Genomic DNA, 25,205 nt, shown 5'->3' with positions numbered 1-25,205 from the left:
GGAACAGTGAAAAGGAGGCAGGGAGAGTTGGTTTGGAACAGTGAAAAAGAGGCAGGGAGAGTTGGTTTGGAACAGTGAAAAGGAGGCAGGGAGAGTTGGTTTGGAACAGTGAAAAGGAGGCAGGGAGAGTTGGTTTGGAACAGTGAAAAGGAGGCAGGGAGAGTTGGTTTGGAACAGTGAAAAGGAGGCAGGGAGAGTTGGTTTGGAACAGTGAAAAGGAGGCAGGGAGAGTTGGTTTGGAACAGTGACAAGGAGGCAGGGAGAGTTGGTTTAGAACAGTGAAAAGGAGGCAGGGATAGTTGGTTTGGAACAGTGAAAAGGAGGCAGGGAGAGTTGGTTTGGAACAGTGAAAAGGAGGCAGGGAGAGTTGGTTTGGAACAGTGAAAAGGAGGCAGGGAGAGTTGGTTTGGAACAGTGAAAAAGAGGCAGGGAGAGTTGGTTTGGAACAGTGAAAAGGAGGCAGGGGGAGTTGGTTTGGAACAGTGAAAAGGAGGCAGGGAGAGTTGGTTTGGAACAGTGAAAAGGAGGCAGGGAGAGTTGGTTTGGAACCGTGAAAAGGAGGCAGGGAGAGTTTGTTTGGAACAGTGCAAAGGAGGCAGGGAGAGTTGGTTTGGAACAGTGAAAAGGGGAGGCAGGGGAGAGTTGGTTTGGAAACGTGAAAAGGAGGCAGGGAGAGTTGGTTTGGAACAGTGAAAAGGAGGCAGGGAGAGTTGGTTTGGAACCGTGAAAAGGAGGCAGGGAGAGTTGGTTTGGAACCGTGAAAAGGAGGCAGGGAGAGTTGGTTTGGAACAGTGAAAAGGAGGCAGGGAGAGTTGGTTTGGAACCGTGAAAAGGAGGCAGGGAGAGTTGGTTTGGAACCGTGAAAAGGAGGCAGGGAGAGTTGGTTTGGAACAGTGAAAAGGAGGCAGGGAGAGTTGGTTTGGAACAGTGAAAAGGAGGCAGGGAGAGTTGGTTTGGAACCGTGAAAAGGAGGCAGGGAGAGTTGGTTTGGAACAGTGAAAAGGAGGCAGGGAGAGTTGGTTTGGAACAGTGAAAAGGAGGCAGGGAGAGTTGGTTTGGAACAGTGAAAAGGAGGCAGGTAGAGTTGGTTTGGAACAGTGAAAAGGAGGCAGGGAAAAGCAGAGGAAGAAAGGGGATAATTGCTTTTCACCGAAATGCTTGACTGGTCCCATCCAAATCACTCGCTTTTTAGGGTGAGAAGGACTTGGGGGATGGAAATGCTCTTAACAACAACATTATTTCATTAGGTGGTATTTTAATGACGTTTGCACTATTATTTAATTGATAATGATGCACATTATTTAATTGTGAATTACATACACAATGGATAACATTATCTACATGAAATGCATACAGATATCTAAGGTGATAAGTTATATTATTTCTTAAAAATATATATTTTATGCAGAAAACTATAATTTACCTGAACAAGCAGGTCTCAGTATTTTTACAGTGGACATTATTTTAAAGAAGAAAATGACTTTCTAAGTCATGGGCATATGATTTTGGGTAAATAACTGGGCTAAAACTCATTTTGACAGGACAGTCTACTCCTGAAAATAAGCACATTCAGAATGACAGGTTATTGGACACTACATCATATTTTGCTCAGGTCTCTTTGACTGCAACATCTGATGATGCCCTGTGCATAAAGTGTCTGTTTGTAAGAGTACATGTTGGCTATCACCCACAAGTTATCATTATTGCAAAGTTTTCCTTCATACTTATTGTTGAATTTGGGCTCTATGGAACATTAGATGGGCTTTGGAATTCATGGTTCTCAATGTAGTATGTACTTAGTACCTAATAAGTTGTTAACCACCCGAATGCCAGAGCTTCCGTTGAAGAATCACATTTACAAAACACTTAACTGCTCATATTTATCATAATCACTTCTGTCTCGAAAAAAATAGACCAACACATAGATACTCATGGACTTCATCTGAATTAGAGATCGAGCCTAAAAATGTGAAGTTAGTACCCTACAGAAGGCTGACAGGAGGAAAAAAATCCCAGAAGAACAAAGAACTAGTTAGCCTACTCCTTGAGAGGCCACTCGAAGGGAATATGGCGGTCTGGTTGTGCATAACCAATTTTTACACATGCCTTCAGTGGAAAGCAACGCGGATAACTATCAACACTAAAGAGTAGCCTACATTGTATATTAATTTTGTTATGGTCACTCACCGTTCTTGCGCTAGGGGAGAGGGCCCCATTGGATAGGTAGGGGTTGGTAAGATCTGGGATCATAAGAAACGGGTACCCAGGATAATGGGGACTCTTGAAAAAGCCACCATCTTGCTGTCTTCTGAGGGCTGCAAGGACAGAGCATGAATATCAGTAAATAGAAGGGACATCACATACATATGAAATGCATTAAACAATAGTAAAGCAAATGTAACAATGTAGCATTGCAAGTGACAGATTTTACCTTCACTAAAGTAATCCCTGGTTTTCTCGTAACTGTCCAAGTCTGGTCTTGGTTGAGGGCGCCGCTCTGCTTGCTGACAAGGACAGAGGCGCACACAGAACAAAAATGAGAAAACATGTAATAGTAGTCTACTTCAGCAATAGGCTATACCAAAAATAATCATTTTTAAATGGGCATGTAGTATAAAGCCTATAGGCTATAGACACGCGTTTGCAATAGATCAGACTTCAGATCAGCATACAACGGCCTTACCTCGGAGTCTGACGAGCTACTGTTGTTTTCCGATTCGTTCACTAACGAAGACTTCAGATCATCCAAATCCCTCTCCGCTGATACATTTTCGGATATTTTTTCCTCTTGCTCGCCTTCATCTTTGAATGATATCATTTCATCATTCGCCCCCAAATCATCACCACCACCTCCGTTAAGTTGTGGCATTTTGCTGATGAAAAAGTTTCTCCCTGATAAAGTTGACAAGAATGCACGATCGCTCCAACAAACCGAAATAAATCGACTATCTGCAAAGGGGGGGACCGTCCAGTTTACGCACTAGAATAAACCCAAAACTGACAGTGTGAAAACAAAGTGCCACGTTTTCACATCTCCATTTCGATACACTGAATAATCTCCAACTTTTCCATGATGATGAACTCCCCAATAATCCACCAAATGCAACTGTTTTAATTTCGGCGTCAATAGCCGGATAAAGCAACTTCCCAGAAGTGTCTTCTTCACTCTACCCAGTGGGCTAGTTGCAACCCACTCTCCCTCCGTATGGGTGCTGAAGAATGCAACTTCGATATTCTTCCCGAGACGCTCACAGGCAAACAAACTGGGCACGAAACAATTTAAATTCAAGGATGACGTCCCATTTCACTTCCTAATATAATATGTGAGTTTCAATTCGACAGGCAAAAGATGAGTCTTATTATAAGCATGGACATCGAACCACAGCTATTGCTTTCTTCAGAGGACACTCGTTCAGTCAAGAGTTTCGATCAAAACTATATTTACTTCGAGGAAGTTTACCTTTAATAACCGACCTTCTTATGTTCTTATATTAACTGTCAAGTGATATCCGGTGCCAAATCTATATTTTCGGGTAGGTAAAAAAAAAAGAACCCTCTTTCCCTCCACATTAGCTAACGGGGAATGCGCTTAGAAACTACTTGGTTGTTCAAGTGTAAGAAACAGCGCAACTTGTTCAGAATGCAAAGGAGGAGTTAACGCTGAAAAACGACACTTCATTCACCATGTAGACGGGTATGCTTAAAGGAACAGTTTGACCATATTATACATTACAACGTTACCATTCATATGGTAATAGTATCCTGTTGTTTCAACATCAGCAAGATATCAATGGTTATTATGTGACTAACAATGCTTCCAAGATCCATGACAATGTCAACTAATAGGTCTATACTTTCATTTAAATCTTTAAAATTCAACGTAGCCTGCCTGCAGTAGCTACTTTTAGTTGTATCTTATTTTTAGGTAAATTGTTCTACGAAATAGAGAAAGTAATATTCATAAACATTTGTTCCAGTGGGCACTTACTGTGATAATTTCACTTTCTGACAGAGAGAGAAGTCGGGTTTCTATCAAGCAGACCAAATATTGTGATATGATAATACTATACAGTAATCTTTAGAAACACCTAATGCTCCAACTACACTGTATTTATTTCCTTAGTGCTGCTGTATCCAGCAGCAGCACTATCTCTCATGCTCATGTCACCCCATGCACCCCTGTCTTCTGTCCAAGCTGTGAACCCAGCAGCAGCACTATCTCTCATGCTCATGTCATCCCATGCACCCCTGTCTCCTGTCCAAGCTGTGAACCCAGCAGCAGCACTATCTCTCATGCTCATGTCATCCCATGCACCCCTGTCTCCTGTCCAAGCTGTGAACCCAGCAGCAGCACTATCTCTCATGCTCATGTCATCCCATGCACCCCTGTCTCCTGTCCAAGCTGTGAACCCAGCAGCAGCATGCAGGAACCATGTTGGGCTAAAGCCATGTGATAATGACACGCTCAGAGAAAAGACTCTTAATTACACGCTGCCATGCTAATTGTGTGTTGGTGTGTTCCTGGAACAATACACTTGGAAAGGCAAGGCTCAGCAGCATGGGATAAGCATGGTCTGTTAGCAGAGCTTAGGTTTAGTTTGGTAATGAAATCCTCTTGTTATGAGGTTGGATCTCCAGCCCTCCCACCTAGACAGGACTGTCCTGGCCATTGCACTAACCCCAGCTGCATGATGCCCTCTGCAGTGAGTTGGGGCTTTTGGAGGTACCATCGAGGGGAATCTACATGTGTGATGTTGACTAATAAACAGGGACGACGCCAACACGTATACCCACTCCAGCTAAAATAATGAGAAATAAATTATTAAAGATATTTTTCTACGATACTTATATATTTCCAAAGAGGTGTGCTATATTCTCAAAGATAAATAGATTGCTTATTTTAAATGCACCTCCCCCTCTGACCATCACCTATTACGAATCACGTCTATCGCTGTGACTATCAGATGAGTTCAGAAATGTGGCAAAAGAAGAAAAATTGTCAAATGATACCTGTCACTGTGCATTAATATTCTAGTACCTGTCTGTCGCATGCAATCTTTTCCTAACCCTGGAAATTTTGCATTTTTCTATGCTCAGCATTATATACTGGTGTAGCCTAGTGCATTTAAGTGCACATCTGTGACGCTGAAGCTGACCAATGAAAACTTTATATATTGATTTCAACTCTATATAGTCATTTTTTCCCTGCATGGAATCTATGTACAGTATCTATAGATCTGTACTGAAAATAAAAATGGTGATGTATCATTGAGGAAGGGCATAAATGATTATAACTGTCAGAAAGGGATCTGTCTGATCATCTAGTTGAAGTCAGAAGCAAGTTGCCCTCATCTGAGGCACATACTTCACTCTCTTGCACTGGCTCTATGCACACTCACTGGACTCTACCCACAAACATACTACACTGACACTCCAACACACACACATTACATTCGCTTATACACACAAAACACAAAACACACACATGCATATTGACACCACACTCACATAAACACACTTTCACATGGTTTATTATCTATCCTGATTGCCTAGTCACTTTTACCCCCACCTATATTGTATGTACTGTACAAATGGCATCAATCACATCAATTACCTCGTACCCCTGCAGATTGACTAGGTACCGGTACTCCTTGTATGTTGGCTCCCGAGTGGCGCAGCGGTCTAAGGCACTGCATCACAGTGCTAGAGGTGTCACTACAGACCCTGGTTCGATTCCAGGCTGTATCACAATCGGCAGTGATTGTCAGTCCCAAAGGGCAGCTCACAATTGGCCCAGCATCATCCGGGTTAGGGTTTGGCCTGGGTAGGCCGTCATTGTAAATAAGAATTTGTTCTTACCTTACTTGCCTAGTTAAATAAATATAGCCTCGTTAATTTATTGTGATACTGTTTCCTTTTTTTATTTACCTACTTTTTCTTACTTTTTAACTGCTTTGTTGGTTACGGGCTGGTAAGCATTTCACCGTTAAGTCTACACCTCTTGTGTTTGGCACATGTGAGAAATACATTTACATTTACATTTAAGTCATTTAGCAGACGCTCTTATCCAGAGCGACTTACAAATTGGTGCATACACCTTATGACAACCAGTGGAACAGCCACTTGCATCTAAATCTTGTTGGGGGGGTGAGAAGGATTACTTACCCTTACTTACCCTATCCTAGGTATTCCTTGAAGAGGTGGGGTTTCAGGTGTCTCCGGAAGGTGGTGATTGACTCCGCTGTCCTGGCGTCGTGAGGGAGTTTGTTCCACCATTGGGGGCCAGAGCAGCGAACAGTTTTGACTGGGCTGAGCGGGAACTGTACTTCCTCAGTGGTAGGGAGGCGAGCAGGCCAGAGGTGGATGAACGCAGTGCCCTTGTTTGGGTGTAGGGCCTGATCAGAGCCTGGAGGTACTGAGGTGCCGTTCCCCTCACAGCTCCGTAGGCGAGCACCATGGTCTTGTAGCGGATGCGAGCTTCAACTGGAAGCCAGTGGAGAGAGCGGAGGAGCGGGGTGACGTGAGAGAACTTGGGAAGGTTGAACACCAGACGGGCTGCGGCGTTCTGGATGAGTTGTAGGGGTTTAATGGCACAGGCAGGGAGCCCAGCCAACAGCGAGTTGCAGTAATCAAGACGGGAGATGACAAGTGCCTGGATTAGGACCTGCGCCGCTTCCTGTGTGAGGCAGGGTCGTACTCTGCGGATGTTGTAGAGCATGAACCTACAGGAACGGGACACCGCCTTGATGTTAGTTGAGAACGTCAGGGTGTTGTCCAGGATCACCCCAAGGTTCTTAGCGCTCTGGGAGGAGGACACAATGGAGTTGTCAACCGTGATGGCGAGATCATGGAACGGGCAGTCCTTCCCCGGGAGGAAGAGGAGCTCCGTCTTGCTGAGGTTCAGCTTGAGGTGGTGATCCGTCATCCACACTGATATGTCTGCCAGACATGCAGAGATGCGATTCGCCACCTGGTCATCAGAAGGGGGAAAGGAGAAGATTAATTGTGTGTCGTCTGCATAGCAATGATAGGAGAGACCATGTGAGGTTATGACAGAGCCAAGTGACTTGGTGTATAGCGAGAATAAGAGAGGGCCTAGAACAGAGCCCTGGGGGACACCAGTGGTGAGAGCGCCACCTGGTAGGAGCGACCTGTCAGGTAGGACGCAATCCAAGCGTGGGCCGCGCCGGAGATGCCCAACTCGGAGAGGGTGGAGAGGAGGATCTGATGGTTCACAGTATCGAAGGCAGCCGATAGGTCTAGAAGGATGAGAGTAGAGGAGAGAGAGTTAGCTTTAGCAGTGCGGAGCGCCTCCGTGATACAGAGAAGAGCAGTCTCAGTTGAATGACTAGTCTTGAAACCTGACTGATTTGGATCAAGAAGGTCATTCTGAGAGATAGCGGTAGAGCTGGCCAAGGACGGCACGCTCAAGAGTTTTGGAGAGAAAAGAGAGAAGGGATACTGGTCTGTAGTTGTTGACATCGGAGGGATCGAGTGTAGGTTTTTTCAGAAGGGGTGCAACTCTCGCTCTCTTGAAGACGGGAGGGACGTAGCCAGCGGTCAGGGATGAGTTGATGAGCGAGGTGAGGTAAGGGAGAAGGTCTCCGGAAATGGTCTGGAGAAGAGAGGAGGGGATAGGGTCAAGCGGGCAGGTTGTTGGGCGGCCGGCCGTCACAAGAGCGAGATTTCTTCTGGAGAGAGGGGAGAAAGAGGTCAGAGCATAGGGTAGGGCAGTGTGAGCAGAACCAGCGGTGTCGTTTGACTTAGCAAACGAGGATCGGATGTCATCGACCTTCTTTTCAAAATGGTTGACGAAGTCATCTGCAGAGAGGGAGGAGGGAGGGGGGAGGATTCAGGAGGGAGGAGAAGGTGGCAAAGAGCTTCCTAGGGTTAGAGGCAGATGCTTGGAATTTAGAATGGTAGAAAGTGGCTTTAGCAGCAGAGACAGAGGAGGAAAATGTAGAGAGGAGGGAGTGAAAGGATGCCAGGTCCGCAGGGAGGCGAGTTTTCCTCCATTTCATTCGGCTGCCCGGAGCCCTGTTCTGTGAGCTCGCAATGAGTCGTCGAGCCACGGAGCGGGAGGGAGGACCGAGCCGGCCTGGAGGATAGGGGACATAGGGAGTCAAAGGATGCAGTAAGGGAGGAGAGGAGGGTTGAGGAGGCAGAATCAGGAGATAGGTTGGAGAAAGTTTGAGCAGGGGAAGAGAAGATAGGATGGAAGAGGAGAGAGTAGCGGGGAGAGAGAGCGAAGGTTGGGACGGCGCGATACCATCCGAGTAGGGGCAGTGTGGGAAGTGTTGGATGAGAGCGAGAGGGGAAAGGATACAAGGTAGTGGTCGGAGACTTGGAGGGGAGTTGCAATGAGGTTAGTGGAAGAACAGCATCTAGTAAAGATGAGGTCAAGCGTATTGCCTGCCTTGTGAGTAGGGGGAAGGTGAGAGGGTGAGGTCAAAAGAGGAGAGGAGTGGAAAGAAGGAGGCAGAGAGGAATGAGTCAAAGGTAGACGTGGGGAGGTTAAAGTCGCCCAGAACTGTGAGAGGTGAGCCGTCCTCTGGAAAGGAGCTTATCAAGGCATCAAGCTCATTGATGAACTCTCGGAGGGAACCTGGAGGGCGATAAATGATAAGGATGTTAAGCTTGAAAGGGCTGGTAACTGTGACAGCATGGAATTCAAAGGAGGCAATAGACAGATGGGTAAGGGGAGAAAGAGAGAAAGACCACTTGGGAGAGATGAGGATCCCGGTGCCACCACCCCGCTGACCAGAAGCTCTCGGGGTGTGCGAGAACACGTGGGCGGACGAGGAGAGAGCAGTAGGAGTAGCAGTGTTATCTGTGGTGATCCATGTTTCCGTCAGTGCCAAGAAGTCAAGGGACTGGAGGGAGGCATAGGCTGAGATGAACTCTGCCTTGTTGGCCGCAGATTGGCAGTTCCAGAGGCTACCAGAGACCTGGAACTCCACGTGGGTCGTACGCGCTGGGACCACCAGGTTAGGGTGGTCGCGGCCACGCGGTGTGGAGCGTTTGTATGGTCTGTGCAGAGAGGAGAGAACAGGGATAGACAGACACATAGTTGACAGGCTACAGAAAAGGCTACGCTAATGCAAGGAAATTGGAATGACAAGCGGACTACACGTCTCGAATGTTCAGAAAGTTAAGCTTACGTAGCAAGAATCTTATTGACTAAAATGATTAAAATGATACAGTGCTGCTAAAGAAATACAATTAGATTTGACTTACTGAATGATTCATAGTAAACAGATTTACAATATTATTCTGGAGGAGTGGCACAACGGAAAATACACTACACGACGAAAAGTAGTGGACACCTGCTTGTCGAACATCTCCTTCCAAAATCACGGGCATTAATATGGAGTTGATCCCCCTTTGCTGCTATAACAGCCCCCACTCTTCTGCGAAGGCTTTCCACTAGATGTTGGAACATTGCTGCAGGGACTTGCTTCCATTCAGCCACAAGAGCATTAGTGAGGTCAGGCACTGATGTTGGGCGATTCGGCCTGGCTCGCAGTTGGCGTTTCAATTAATCCCAAAGGTGTTCAATGGGGTTGAGGTCAGAGCTCTGTGCAGGCCAGTCAAGTTCTTCCACACCGATCTCGACAAACCATTTCTGTATGGACTTCGCTTTGTGCATGGGGGAATTGTCATGCTAAAACAGGAAAGGGTATTCCCTAAACTATTGCCACAAAGTTGGAGGTACAGAATCCTCTAGAACAGGCCTGGGCAACTCCAGTCCCCGGGGGCCTGATTGGTGTCACACTTTTCACCCATCCCTAGCAAACACACCTGATTGAAACTAATTGCATTTTTAACTGAGGATCATGAATAGTTGATTATTTGAGTCAGGTGTGTTAGATGGGGCTGGGACAAAAGTATAACACCAATCAGGCCCCCGAGGACTGGAGTTGCCCAGGCCTGCTCTAGAATGTCCTTGTACGCTGTATTATTACGATTTCCTTTCACTGGAACTAAGGGGCCTAGCCCGAACCATGAAATACAGCCCCAGACCATTATTCTTCCTCCACCAAACTTTACAGTTGGCATTGTACATTGGGGCAGGTAGCGTTTTCCTGGAATCCGCCAAACCCAGATTCGTCCGTCGAACTGCAAGATGGTGAAGCGTGATTCATCACTCCAGAGAACGCATTTCTGCTGCTCCAGAGTCCAATGGCAGCAAGCTTTACACCACTCCAGCCAACGGTTGGCATTGCGCATGGTGATCTTAGGCTTGTATGCTGCTGCTTGGCCATGGAAACCCATTTCATGAAGCTCTCGATGAACAGTTATTGTGCTGACATTGCTTCCAGAGGCAGTTTGTAACTCAGTAGTGAGTGTTACAACTGTGGTCAGACGATTTTAACCCGCTACACGCAGGTCTCGGCGGTCTCGTTCTGTGATCTTGTATGGCCTAGCACTTCATAGCTGAGCCGTTGTTGCTCCTAGACGTTTCCACTTCACAATAACAGCACTTATAGTTGACCGGGGCAGCTCTACTGACTCGTTGGAAGGGTGTCATCCTATGACGGTGCCACGTTGATAGTCACTGAGCTCTTCAGTAAGGCCATTCTACTGCCAATGTTTGTCTATGGCGATTACATGGCTGTGTGGAGATTTTATACACCAATCATCAATGGGTGTGACTGAAATAGCCGAATCCACTCATTTGAACGGGTGTCCACATACTTTTTGCTATACTGTATAGTGTACATTTGGAGGGAAGAAAAGTTTCACCATCATCTTCTCTTCCATGCCCACAATTTCTTTCTCTCTGGCTTTCCATTCATTTTCTTCTATTCTTATTTTTTTACTCTTGCCCTCTTTCCTTTTGCTTTTACTCTTCTTTCCTCATGTCCTCCCTCAGCCCTCCCTCTTCGTCTTTCTCACTGAAACTCCTATGGACTTCTGATCCCCTTCTCTTCTGATGCAATCTGACAGGCTTTTATCTGTTTGGGAAAAATATCATTGATGTTGTCGACCGCGTGTCAGCATGCAGAGGCTTGATTGACAATCCAGCAGTCTCCAAGGGCCTCATTAGAGCCCCACTCCCCCTGTGTGTGTGTGTGTGTGTGTGTGTGTGTGTGTGTGTGTGTGTGTGTGTGTGTGTGTGTGTGTGTGTGTGTGTGTGTGTGTGCGTGTGTGTGTGTGTGTGTGTGTGTGTGTGTGTGTGTGTGTGTGTGTGTGTGTGTGTGTGTGTGTGTGTGTGTGTGTGTGTGTGTGTGTGTGTGTGTGTGTGTGTGTGTGTGTGTGTGGTTTGCACATGCGTACCATATCACTATGAATTGCAGGTATGGTGATCATGAACAATAGACCCAGCTTAGAGTTCCACACATGCAGATTAATTTTTGCTCCAAGGGCTACATCCCAGTGTCTTCTTGCCCTACCGCATGCCCAGCACATAACACAAAACCCTTTCCCCATGATGCACAGGAAACTTTTGCTCTATTGTATGTCAAAATGGATAACCTAACCACAACCCCAATACTTACTCCTACCGATTGTTGGCGCTTACACAATTTTTCAGGCATAGATTATTTTAGACAAGTCAATTATCATTAGGAAAGGTACAAATTATTTTCTATGTTTTATCCAATTGTTTTCAAGGATTTCAATTTCTAATTGAAGGGCACCTTGCATCACATTACATAATAGTCCTTTGACTCCTTCCAGAGTGTGTGGTGTGTGTGGTGTGTAGTGTGAGTGTGTGTGTGGTGGTTGAGCAAGCGTGAATGAATGTGTGTATGTGATTTTGATCCAGTGTCCCAGTAGACATAACCACACACTTATGAAGGATTTACCCAATCAAATATTGAATTAATTAATTACAACGACATAGATTTTAGGTCTTAGATCGTCCTGAACCAAAATTCTCCAACACACTGACAATTCTCATGGATGCATCAATGTCATGAGCTATGAAGTACTACTGCTGAAAAACATGCTGTTATACACGTAAGAACCAAAAGCAACACACTGCGACATAGCACTTATACCTGAACGATGAAGTGAAAACTCAAGGGAGTATACAGCAATGTAATGATTAATACAGTAGTGCTTCATTAATACGTACTATATATTCTTGAATAAAATTGAAGACTCTTTAACCCATTACAGCACTTCTACAGTTGATAATAGAATCCCTCTCTCTTCTAAATATCCACTCTTATCATGTTTTTCATCTCTCATTTTCTCCATGTCTTCCTTGTTCGTGAGGGATTCGTTTTAACTGGGAGCTCATGAGGGGTCAGGAGAGATGCGAATAGCCACAATCTTAGCCTGAGGGCAGATCGACTGGTGGCCAGAAAATGTATTCAGATGGTTCTGTCCCTGCATATGCCTTACTTTGAAGTTGTTCTCTAAACTCTGGCTTGTCTTACGTGACTTTATGCCCATTTTTCCTTTCTGAAGAGAGAGAGAGAGCAAAAAGAGAGAAATAGAATGAGTGTGTGTGTGTGTGTGTGTGTGTGTGTGTGTGTGTGTGTGTGTGTGTGTGTGTGTGTGTGTGTGTGTGTGTGTGTGTGTGTGTGTGTGTGTGTGTGTGTGTGTGTGTGTGTGTGTGTGTGTGTGTGTGTGCGAGAGAGGAAAAGAGAGAAGGGGTGGGATACTCTGTGCCTATCCATCATTGCTTAAGCAAATTCAAGGTCATTCTATTAGGTTTTGCCGATCTTCACTCAGTTTTCCATCAAAGTAATGTTTAATTCAGAGCTAATTCCGGCCTCCTAGTCACGAATTTGCCTCACTGTTTTCTAGGTGCTCATAACATCTGCAGTGTTATGTTGAGCACATTATGGCATGCAGAGCCCACCTAGTCACTGTGACATGTATGGCTGGATAGAGACATGTCAGACTCCACACTGGCTGTCCCCTCTGTCTCAGTCCTTACAGGCTCAAGTCTCACTCCACTGTCCACAACTTCAAAGCTTTCCTAAATGTACATGTTGATCCACACATGAACATGACACATGTGTTATTAACCCTTAGGGCCATTCAGTGTGTCACAAATTGAACAATGAAGCCAGTTAGCAACTGTGAATATAAAGCAGGTTGAACTTATTCAACTGGTTTCACAGGTGGAAAAATGAATAAGTTGTTCTTTCTGTCATACTGATCTTTGATTTGATTTACTTCAGAACGTACAAGTTCTCTCTTCAAGTGGGATTCTTCCATAACACCTTTATTGTTATTCAAAGATCTTGTTTATTAGAATTGTTGCTGTAAGTTACTCAAGCATTGTCCCTTAGTTATTCAGAGGCAACCACATATTTTTTCCACTTCATTGAGAATGTTTTCTGATGTTTTGTTGATTGACAGGGCTACCCGCAACTCATACAGCCATGTCCCCATGTTTATTTATTTGTCTAACTCCCCCTCCTATCTCCTCCACAGACAGCACTCTGACTTTTAGTGGGAGTGCCTCATGCAATCATATGTTTTATTAAATAACTTCATATCCGTTTTCTCTAAAGAAAGGGCCCTTTTTCAAGCTGGTAGGGCGTATGTGGTAGTTAAGACTGTATGATGACACTATATTAGATGACAGTTTTTACTGCCAAGAGGGTGTAACTGAAACACTAAACTGTGCAGAGAAGAGAAAATAAAATAATGTTTCAGTGTTTTATTCATTCAGTTTCTCTCGTGTTGCCCTTAAAGTATTCATTTTCAAAAGTTATATTTTTCAAGATACAGTAAGGTGTTTATTTCTACATTGATTCAAACTATGTTTTATTTACACGCAAGATTCACATTATCTCTGTCTAAAAACTGTGAATCTTAACACTGAATATAAACCCAATTTAGCCGGTTTTAAAGCTCACATGAGCACTTTGTTCATACTGATAATCCTGTCATACATTATACAGTTCTGCTTTATAAGACTCCCCAAAAACACAGTCAAAAGGAAAAAGAGGAAACATGTATCAGTGCATCTTCCATTGTGTGTTTACGGTTTACATGGCTCCCTAAAATTGTGCCCGGTCCTTTGATTGAAATACCTTTCTGTGTTCTCTGTAATGCAGAGGTTTCTTTTAAGGTGCATTATTGCCAAGAACTTCAAAGCCTGCCAAATGCACTCTCCTCTCCTCTTAAAAACATCCTTATATTTTCCAAATGGACAGGAAGAGGCACTCGCTGGTATTGAGGTGATGTTAATGCAGAGCAGCGCTTGTTTTCCACATAACCCTGTTTGTCCCCGGTGACTGAGCCAGTACTGTACTCTGCACTATTTAGATCATTCATGTACAACTCTAGATTAACCCTATTTTCACTCTAATGAAAACTGAAAAGGGAAGAGTGCCATACATGACAGCAATTTTACTAAATAGCTTGAAGCAATTCAATATTTAAAAAATTGTGAAAAAAGCTCTGGTACACAATGTTAAGTTTTACAATCCAGTACAAAATGTAAAGTTACAGTAATATTAACTATACCCTCTGGCTAGTTTATTCCCAATTAGTGCAGTTGGCATCCCAACGCAAGATTACTGTAATTTACCTAAATCACTGTTAAAAATGTAATATACTTTACTGTCCCCTGTATTGAACTGTGCAAAATAAATGTAGTCTCTCTCCAGATATGGGACTCTCCCATTCTGCCATCACACATTTTATTGATCCAGTTAGCAAGGCAAGCACTTCTGAACTGTCTGGTGTTTTGTCAGCTGAGGATGCACAGCAGAGCTCCTTGGAGGACTGGAGGTCCTTTCCTGTGATGTAAACCCTATACAAGTGAAAGAATGTTGACTCCATTTAATATGTCCGCCAGATTTGAGGACTTTTACGTGTATGAGATGGTTTTCATTATGCATGAACCATACGTTGAGCAGAGGCATGCATAGCTGTAGACAGCTGGAAGTAACTCGAGACTCTCAGTCACTTATCAGTACTGGCATCCCTGCCATTTCCCATAGCCATCCTCAACCACGAAGAATCCACCCATTGTTTTCATCTCTGTGGGCCCTGTGTTAACCCAGCAATGCCTTGCTGATTGTTGCAGAGATATTTAAGAAAATGGCTTTGTCCACATAAACCCGCATCTTGTGACATTCAAGCTGTGTGTGCGTGTCTGTGTGTCAGTGTGTGTGTGTGTGTGCGTGTATTGAGAGGGGGTTAGTTGATAGGGTTTGAGGGAGCAGCTGCACCTGTCCTGTATGTCAACACAGGGGACTGGAGCAGACACTGAAGTAGAGAGATGGTTTTCACACCACTGCCCTCACTAAAGTTGCTTACTTTGCAAAGACAACAATAACCATGGTGCTCTGCTGTAGAATAGCCAAGGCCATACTACATCACCATTAACTGGGCGCCTGGTCTGGGTGGGCCACGGATTATCTCTTGACTGAGCCCTGCTATGTACAGGCTTACTGGCCTTCCTCATGTCCCCTGATTCTTTTGGGTTTAGAGTTTCCAGGATGCTTTTTGACTGTCTGTTTTACACATAGAGACAGGATCCCCCGTGGGGGTTGTTTAGAGGTTACAGGGGTAGTAAAGAGGTCAGGGAGAAACTGTCAGACTATTTCCTTTCTCTGTCCTTGGGAAACTGCACCACAAGTCTTTTGCATATTTTTAGTGTCCGAGCTGTTTTTCTCAGAATGAATCCACAGGAGAAGTTGCAGTTATTCCCAGTTTATAGGATCTTTCATTTCTCTCATGGATTACTTTTTATCGTTTTTTCTTTCTTTCCCTTTTTCACATAAGATCCTGTCCAATATAATGGACAGTCTGGAAGCCATCATTTTTATGTGTTAGTGTGTAAAACTCTGGACCATAAAATTACTACACAACCTTCTACAGGCATTTGCCTCGTGCTCCTGGGTACAAACCGTGTGTCTACAGCTGTGATTTGGGTGTGGAAGGAATGAATGTTGTGGAAAAATAGGCCTGTGTTATTTCTAGGCTTTTCTCTCCACCTTTGGTGAGACTATACTAATGGGCACAGGAAAAATCTCTGTATGCTGATCTACGATAATACAGTATCTTTATTTATTAGCTCAGAGTGAAAACACTCTAGGTGAAAAATAGATACAGGGGTTATTTTCTGGTGATGTGGAATTATACTGAAGGCTCTCTTCAAATGTCGAGGTCATCATGTTTGAATGGACAACTTGTTTTTATTTTTCAGCGTTTAAAGGCTGGCATAGATATTATGTTTTGGTAAAGAGCAAACCAGGATATTCAGTGAAAGGCTGACCCCCTTTCCCTCTGTGACGGATCAGTCCTTCCCAAGGCCTTGCCAAGTATTGAGAGAGTGCATTCAGATGTGAAGGTACTCATAAACCTGCTGAGCGGTCATGCTCATTCACATTCAACCTGTCTGAACCGTCTGACCAATCGCATGGAAGATAGTCCTGCCTGCTGCTCCACATTCCTTCTTTGTGTTTAGGAATCACACATTCATCACAATACCTCCCACTACTTCATCACGTTCTGTCTTTATCTGATGAAGGACACACTGACCAATCACCCCACATTAATAGTTGATAGTGTTAAAAAGAGTAGTTGATTGTCTTAAAAAGAGCTACTGTAAAAAAAAACACACCAAAAAAACATGTATTTATTTATTTATTTAAATGTATATATTTATTTACTAACAGCCTAAAATACTCCAAAACGCCCCAAAACAGAAGACATATTTGTGCACATTAAAATTGTCTTAGCCAGACTGTTGTTCTTTTCTCCACTAATTTTGCAACACAATTATCACTTAGTGAAAGGGATCGTACGTGCCAATAAAAACAAGTCATTTCTGCTTAGCACTGGCCTACTTACTTTTAAATGCTTGGCTGTGCAGCTGCACCGTGCTCTGAAAAACAAACAGCGCTGTGCAGCTGGGCTCTTCAAGACACAGCAAAAGGGGAATTTTAATCCCATGTTTTTTTTGTTCTTTGGCACTGGTCAGATTTATTTGGTCATAAAGAGAGTAAAAGCACCCCACCATCTGAAGGGGCTGGGGTAGTGGGAAACCAAGTCATGCCAGACCCAGTTGTAGACAAAGAAACACAACGGGCCAGGAAATGTATTCTGAGGGGTCAAAGTGCACCCAGAATATTCAAACCATACATAGACTAATCAGCTCAGATAGTGGCACATTACTAGCATACCTGGAGATTTTAGGCAGATAGCCCAGACCACTCATGATGATGAATACTACTCTGGGTTTGTTATCAGTGTAGAACAGATAACATGCAGAAATACAGGTTTTATAATAGTGACATCAATGACAGTGTTGTTTGTCTCATTAAACATTTGACAAAGTACTGAAACCAATTACAGTTACATGCCTCTAAGATCCATTTCCTGCAGCCTGATATGAAAATAAACTATCCATGGACCCCCAAAAAAAAAAAAAAAAAAGCAGGGTGAGGGCAAGAAGGGGTGAGGGTTGGAGACTCGAGGAAAATACAAGATATGTAACTCAAACTACAAGTACTATGCTCCGAATCGCTGTTGGAAGAAAAACAAGCCAAGTGTAACACATACACTGAACCATATTTCAGTTGCATATAACTTTAAGCCTTCACACAGATACAACTACAAAGCACTCATAATCATTTTCTGTATGCAAAAAGTTTGAATGCTTGTTCAAAGTAGAATTTCAATCTATTGAGTAGCAATTAGTTCATAGCAGTCAGAGCTTTAAGGACTTTGAGAGCTGCAGTATTATTACACAAATACTGTTAACAAACTATTTTGCATCTTTATAATTGACTGTAATGTACCATAACAACCTGTGTGTTGATGACACAACAGATAACATGTCAAGATAAACATGCAGTAACCTGACAATATCCTGACCAAAGAGCATCTGGAATATCACAGAAAGCTCAAGTCCTTGTACCATAAAAAAATATGGATGTGTCTCTGAGAATGTCCAGAGACCGTACATAGACTCATCCAAATCCCTCAAGACAAGGTTTGAGGACAGACTGGAGGTCTTAAATCTCTCTTTGGTTAAAGTGCACTAAGCTCAAGGGCAAGAGCATGTGTCCACTGAGCAATAGAGAAATAATTCACCTATTCCCCTGTAAAGCAAGCAGGGCATTTGAATCCCACATCAAGCTAATTTTAGATTAGGATATGCACAACAATTTATGATAAACAATTTAAACATTGTACTCTACTGATTTAGATGTATTCTTAAACCTCTGCACCACAACCACTCTGGCTGTCATACACTTCTGCCACTTCTGTCTCTCTTTAGAAAATGACTCTTACCCTTGTATATTTGGCTTCCATTATTCTGATTTTACCTGAGGTACCCACAGGTACCCACTGTGGCTAAAAAAGTGCCTATGCACTTCTATCCCCCTGTACACTTCAGTTGAGTGCAAGCATAATAGCGTTGGCATATGCCTCAGCTTGAAGAAAGGTCTGGGAGGATGATGTGTTATTGTTTAGATAAATGCAAATTATTGGGAGAGATCATTACATTATCATACTGTATATAGGTATGCATGACCGCAAGCAGTTACAGTCAGCTGCTGTGCATCAACCTTAATTTTGCAAAGCATAGCAGTTTCAAGAGAGAGCAAGTCTGAGACATTTCTCCGATTTTTGTAATGGTTGTCTGCTTCTTCTTTGTATGTACAATTCCAAGTCGTACTACGAGATTCAAAAACGAGCTTTGTATACACAATGTCACACATTGTATTTAATATTCTGTTGATAAAGCTATTAATTTATCAACTATTCAGCATGATTTTCAGACAGGACCTTCCAGTATAGACTTTGCCTGGCCTGTCGTTCTGTAGCTGAGGTATAAGCAGCATTGTATGCTAGAGAACCCAAGACACAAGCAGTCCTTTCTTAGTTGTTTTTTCTATTTAATGATCTGCATTACCTCCAATTTGGTCAAAATGTAATTCCCATACTTTTGTGGGAAAGCATGTATACTATGTCCCCCTTTGAAGGAAATCACTATATTGAAGTACCTAATTAAGACATACATAGAACGCGAAGAGGGAAGAGTGGTCTACTCAGATGAGAAAATAACTAAAGGCAGTAAAGTCAGGAAGTTTATTAAGAAATGATCGGACGTTCTATTCTAGCCAGAAACTCTACTTTAGTTCGAACAAAACTCTTGAAATAACGGTGTTTCAGAATAAAAGAGTGAAAGACAAGAGAGCAAGAAGAGTACATTTTAATGTTTTCTTTTCTCTAGAGGGGAAGGCTCTTTATCATGCTTCACATCCAACCTCTCACCTCCCCCTTTGGGCCTTTAGAAGCATCCTGTGACCCCTGACCCCTGGACAATAGAGGCCAGGACGTTTCCCAGTGATCAGCGACGTAGCCAACAACAGGAACATGAGGGGTGCTCCTGGGAAACAAACTGTTTATTGTGCGACAGGATGGACAGGGCCCTCACTTACTTTCACACAAACCCACACACACACACACACACACACACACACACACACACACACACACACACACACACACACACACACACACACACACACACACACACACACACACACACACACACACACACACACACACACACACACACACACACACACACACACACACACACACACACACTCACAAATTCCTCCTGTTGATTCATAAAATGCAAGAACAGCTCCACACGTCTTGTCAGCTGATGTATGCACCGTTCAAACCTGCTGCTCTGAAATTAGCTATAGATTAGTTCATGTTTGGATGTGCTATTGTTACACTAAATAGGGACACGCCCGTCACTTATCCGTGGGCTTCAGTGTCTGCTCATGTGGGGGATGGTCCCTGGTAAGGAGTGTGTGGGGGGTGGGGGTTAGGGGGACAGAGAGAGAGAGACAGAGAGAAGAGAAAGAGAGAGAGAGAGTAATAGATGAGGACATGGCTAGGGAAGACATGTTGTCTCTACTCACAAAAGATTGCATCCGTCAGAGTGCATCATCTAAACAAGTTTAAGGATTTTAGTTATTTTCCTTTTTGTTTGCCTTTTGCCTTTCCTTTTGTATAGGTTGACTGTGCCCTTTTTTTTAAGGTTGACTCATGAAGTAATTGGACTTTCTATCTTTTGTTGTTTTTATTCAACAAGACATAAAAAGCCCTCTGTCATGGACACAGTCAATAGAGAGGGTACTTCTTTTGTGGAGAAATAAAGCGCCTTTTCTTACCAACCCCCCTGGTTCATATAGAATATATTCAGTTGAGAACTACATTTGTCCAAGCACTACATTTGAATAAGTTGACGAATACGACGGCCAATTCATATATCAAAAATTCTGTCCACCCTTTTGAAAAAATGTAAACATCATCAATAGGAAATACGAGTAAAGAAGTAAATCAAATCTTCCAAATTCCACACTTGTGTGGTGGTAGTATTCAGAAACAGATCTTCTTCTCAGAATGGAAGGCGAGAGTGGCAGCATGGTGTCAATAAGCACACGGAAAAGTGTACTAGTACCGCCTTCTTTCTGTCTAGCACCAAAACATGCCTGAGAAAACGAAGATGAGATGTACTCTGGTCTCATGTTACTGATTTTTTTATTATCACGTGGCTGGGTTGGCTCAGGTAGTCAACCGTTTACATCTCTGACTGATGTTTTTTCTGATTAGACTAGTACCAGGAGTACTTGGTACTGCCACCGTCTGTCTGTTTGAGAGGAAATCCCTTCTTTGTTTCTCAAGGAAGCTTAGCGAAATGAAAACCTGAATAAGATATCAGAAGTCAAACGGCTGGAAAGCATTTACTAATGCTCAGACTGTGATGGTTCCAGATACAGCAACAACTGTGTTAGTTAATGCAAAGGACTATACCTTACCTAAGGCTCTGGAGACTACTTATAGCAATGGCAGTGTAGTAAAACAACTTTTCCAGCAGGCACGTTGTCAGCTTTGCAGTTAAAGACAGACAGAAAGACAGACACAGGGGGTACAAGGCTCCTCCCTAAAATGCTTACCCCCCCAAGGATCACTGGCTATGGTTGAGTGTGTTTAAAGTTTTCCTCCTTTCTCAACATGCTCAAAGTCTGCATGTGGTGGGTTGAATATCAACATTAACTACCGTTCAAAAGTTTGGGGTCACTTAGAAATGTCCTTGTTTAAAAAAAATAAAAACACATTTATATCCATTAAAATAACATAAAATTGATCAGAAATACAGTGTAGACATTGTTAATGTTGTAAATGACTATTGTAGCTATAAATGGCAGATTTTTTAATGGAATATCTACATAGCCGTACAGAGGCCCATTATCAGCAACTGTCACTCCTGTGTTCCAATAGCACGTTGTGTTAGCCAATCCAAGTTAATACAGACGCCTCACAAGTCCTCAACTGGCAGCTTCATTAAATAGTAGCCGCAAAACACCAATCTCAGCATCAACAGTGAAGAGGCAAGCATCCCGGAGTCGCCTCTCCACTGTTGACGTTGCCAGTTGAGGACTTGTGAGGAGTCTGTTCCTCAAACTAGACATTCTAATGTACTTGTCCTCTTGCTCAGTTGTTCACCGGGGCCTCCCACTCCTCTTTCTATTCTGGTTAGTGCCAGTTTGCGCTGTTCTGTGAAGGGAGTAGTACACTGTGTTGTACGAGATCTTCAGTTTCTTGGCAATTTCTTGCATGGAATAGCCTTAATTTCTCAGATGCTCAGATACTCAACTAGTCTAAAGAAGACAAATTGTATTGCTTCTTTAATCACCACACAGTTTTCAGCTGTGCTAACATACTTGCTAAATGGTTTTCGAATGATCAATTAGCCTTTTAAAATTATAAACTTGGATTAGCTAACACAACGTGTCATTGGAACACAGGAGTGAAGGTTGCTGATAATGGGCCTCTGTACGTCTATGTAGATATTTCATAAAAAATCAGCCGTTTCCAGCTACAATAGTCATTTACAACATTAACAATGTCTACACTGTATTTCTGATCAATTTTATGTTATTTTAATGGACATTAAATTCGTTTTTCTTCAAAAAACAAGGACATTTGTAAGTGACCCCAAACTTTTCAACTGTAGTGTATATAGAGAGGATTTGGCTCCCTCTCTCCTCATCCAATGTCTAGGAGGTCTGTGTAGGGCCGTAATGTGCATAGCTCCTTGGGGGGGATGGGTACTCATGTCTGTCTGAGACTATGAGGGTCTGTCAAATAATCTTCGGGGAGGGTGGGGCGACTGCTCTTATTGTTGCTACAATGGTCTCCCTGATGAACATGCTGATGTAATCCTGTAGAGGACAATGGGCTCTTATTTAACAAAAAGGTGCTAAAATTGTTTCTGATGGCCTTGTTTGACTTGGCCCACCTCCTCTTTTGCACATCCCCTTCTTCAATTTGTATTAGTCAGTTACGGTGTTATAGATTATACCTTTCAAGCAAACGGTGTGTAGGCTAGTTGTTTTTTGCATAACATATTTGTAACACTTTGAACTACCAATGTGTAATGCATTGCCATATTATAAAAGCCCATGAGTTGTTATGATTTGTTATAAGAAGTCTTACATTGTAGTGCAATATGGGTGCAGTAGAACGCAATATAGATTCATTAAACAAAGGTGGTTGGAAGAAAGTGTTACTTTAAAAAGTTATCGGAAATGCTTTTGATTGATCCAATTATGAACTTGTAAGCACAATAATTAATGAAAAGCCTTCTTAAGAAATGTCCATATTGGAATCTCCAAAGTAAATAATATACCCCCACTCCTACAGGGGGGAGCGGTCCCGCTGAAACTATGAAAATGCCAGGGGCAGATAGCGGGTCTCACCCGAGTTATGTCTATAAATGGCATGTCTGGGATCATGGGCTTTTAACTATGTTAATAAGGTAAACAAATAAATGAGGTGTTATTGGGCAAGGACCCCTGCTTCTAAATGAGACACCCCCTCAACTGTTCACCAATTAATCCAATTAAACACTGCAGAGTTCACTCTGGTAACTGTTAAAGCAAATAATGCCATTTAATGAGTACATCCCTGAGGCCATAAATGTTTACACCACTGTATCATAACAAGATTTGAGCATGCCCCTCACACAACAAACCAATGCAGGCTAATGCTTAGTCCTGCACCAGCTGGTTTGAATTTCCATTGTCTAAGATAGGGAGTAACTTCTGTAGACGTTTATATTGCACCATTAAAATGGATATATGAAAATATATACAGTGCCACAAAAGTTGTCATCTATGCCTTGGAAATATTTGTTCTATTGTTTTGTCATTTTCATACTTCACAGTAATGTGTGGTATGATGTCCCATAGTCTTTCTTAATATATCTGCTTAGTCAAAAAAAAATATTGCGTGGATTGCTGGTCAGAGTCCATGTGGTTTATTGAGGTCAGAAACAGGCTCAATAAAGACCCGTCCTATTCATTATATTTCTATGCATTTAATCCTATTCGATAGTGTCACGAATCCCGTTTCCTGAGTCTGTTTTTTGCCTGTGTTCTGTCCTGGAGTGTTTTTTCCGGCGTCCTGGAACGGACCCTGTCTGGTTGCCGGGCAATGTAGCCAGTTGGGAGTTCTGATTACCCGCACCTGTATCCCATCAGCTATCTGCACACCTGGTCCTGATCATCATCATCTCTCCTCTTCATAAGCCCATTCCCTGCCGGATCGTTAGCCATGAACAGTATGTTGTGCCATAGTATCAGCATCAAGTTGGATAGAATTTGTTTTGTTGTTTTTTACGTATTGCTTGCCTTAAACTTACCTCCGTTTGTTCTGTCTTCAGTTACTCACCCGGATCATTTACCCCATTCCCGCCTGGTTGTCGGAGGATTCCGCTACCCCATTGGATCCACCTATTTACTCCCATCAACTCACCACCGCTGCCCGCTACGCCACCTGGATATATCTACCCATTCACTTTCACTTGTAAATAAATACTCACCTTCTTCCTATTCTCCTTGTCCTGGTCTGCTACTGGGTTCGATTTTGAAAGAACGTGACAGAACGATCCGGCCAAGGATGAACCCAGAGGACCTGGACTCTGTTTGCCATGCCATTACCCAGCAGGGGAATACATTGGGACAACACAAGACGGCGCTACAGGAGATAGCGGGTTCAATCCAGAACTTATCTGCTAGCTTGACACAAATCCAGGATCAGCTCAGAACGTTTGTTCACTCTTCGCCAAGGAGCTCGCAGTGTGGCAGACTTTATGATCGAGTTCAGGACATTGTCTGTGGAGAGTGGTTGGAATGAGGAGTCACTACAAGCGGCTTTTTACCAGGGGTTGTCGGAGCAACTCAAGGACGAGCTGATATCCTATCCAGAGCCTTGTGACCAAGACAGCTTGGTCACTTTATCTATTCGGGTAGATAATAGAGTCCGAGAGAGAAGGAGGGAGAAGCAGTGGGGCCCATCCAATCAATCAGCAACTCGGTTACCATTCGGTTCAGGAAGTGAACCAGAACGTATTGATCGTTATTCCCCACACGGGATTAGTGGAGGGGTCTTGCCACCAGATCCTGAACCAATGCAAGTGGGGTGACACGGGCTAACTAAGGAGGAGCGCCAACGTAGACGTGAGACCAACAGCTGTCTCTACTGTGGTAGCTCGGGACATTACATTTCCGCTTGTCCACAGCGCCCGTTAAACTGCCCGGCTCGCTAGTTTTGGGAGGAATTGTAGCGAGCCAGTTTCAACCTCTCAAAGATCCTGTCAGACCACAGTTTCCTGCGACCCTTATGAATAAGGATCAGAGCTTAGAGATGAACGCTTTTATCGATTCAGGTGCCGATGGCATCTTTATTGATGCCGACTTGGTGGAACAGCTGGGGCTTTCCAAGGAGCAATTGCCGGAAGCCATTGAAGCTACCACTCTGAACGGCAGTAGTCTGGCACGGATCACTATGAGGACTGAACCGGGTTAAGATGTTGTTGTCAGGGAATCATTCAGTTTATCTCCTTCTTCATTCTGTCCTCGCCCCATGTTCCTCTGGTTCTTGGCTACCCCTGGCTAAAGGAACACAATCCCTTGTTTGATTGGGTGACGGGTAAGGTAACTAGTTGGAGCATTGATTGTCATGCTAACTGCCTTAGGACTGCCTGTTCTCCTGCCGTTTCCAGTCAGGTCAGTGACTCTGCTCCTCCTGATTTGTCCCTGGTTCCAGAAACATATCACGAGTTGGGTGAAGTATTCAGTAAACAGAAGGCTCTGTCCCTTCCTCCCCACCGACCTTATGACTGTGCGATTAATCTGTTTCCTGGAGCTGCCTTTCCCAAGGGACGGTTATACAGTATCTCTCGA

The 25,205-nt window shown here is 43.5% G+C and overlaps 1 protein-coding gene across 1 annotated transcript in view; it reads right to left on the bottom strand.

Annotated features, from left to right (window-relative positions):
* The window catches only part of LOC118394059 (transcription factor 7-like 1-B), a 50,245-nt gene extending 46,630 nt beyond the window's left edge, over nt 1-3,615 (bottom strand). Inside the window, exons 1-3 of the mRNA XM_052461486.1 lie at nt 2,684-3,615; nt 2,432-2,504; nt 2,188-2,315 (exon numbers count right to left, since the gene is read on the bottom strand). Of these exons, the coding sequence (XP_052317446.1) occupies nt 2,188-2,315; nt 2,432-2,504; nt 2,684-2,869 (387 nt within the window). The 5' untranslated portion in view covers nt 2,870-3,615. The remainder of the gene's footprint in view (nt 1-2,187; nt 2,316-2,431; nt 2,505-2,683) is intronic.
* Between the last annotated feature and the right edge of the window lie 21,590 nt (nt 3,616-25,205).

The sequence above is a fragment of the Oncorhynchus keta genome, chromosome 14 (genome assembly GCF_023373465.1).
Source record: "Oncorhynchus keta strain PuntledgeMale-10-30-2019 chromosome 14, Oket_V2, whole genome shotgun sequence".
NCBI classification, from domain to species: Eukaryota; Metazoa; Chordata; class Actinopteri; order Salmoniformes; family Salmonidae; genus Oncorhynchus; species Oncorhynchus keta.
The sequence above is the reverse complement of the archived record's forward strand: the minus strand, read 5'-3'. Positions and strand labels throughout refer to the sequence as shown.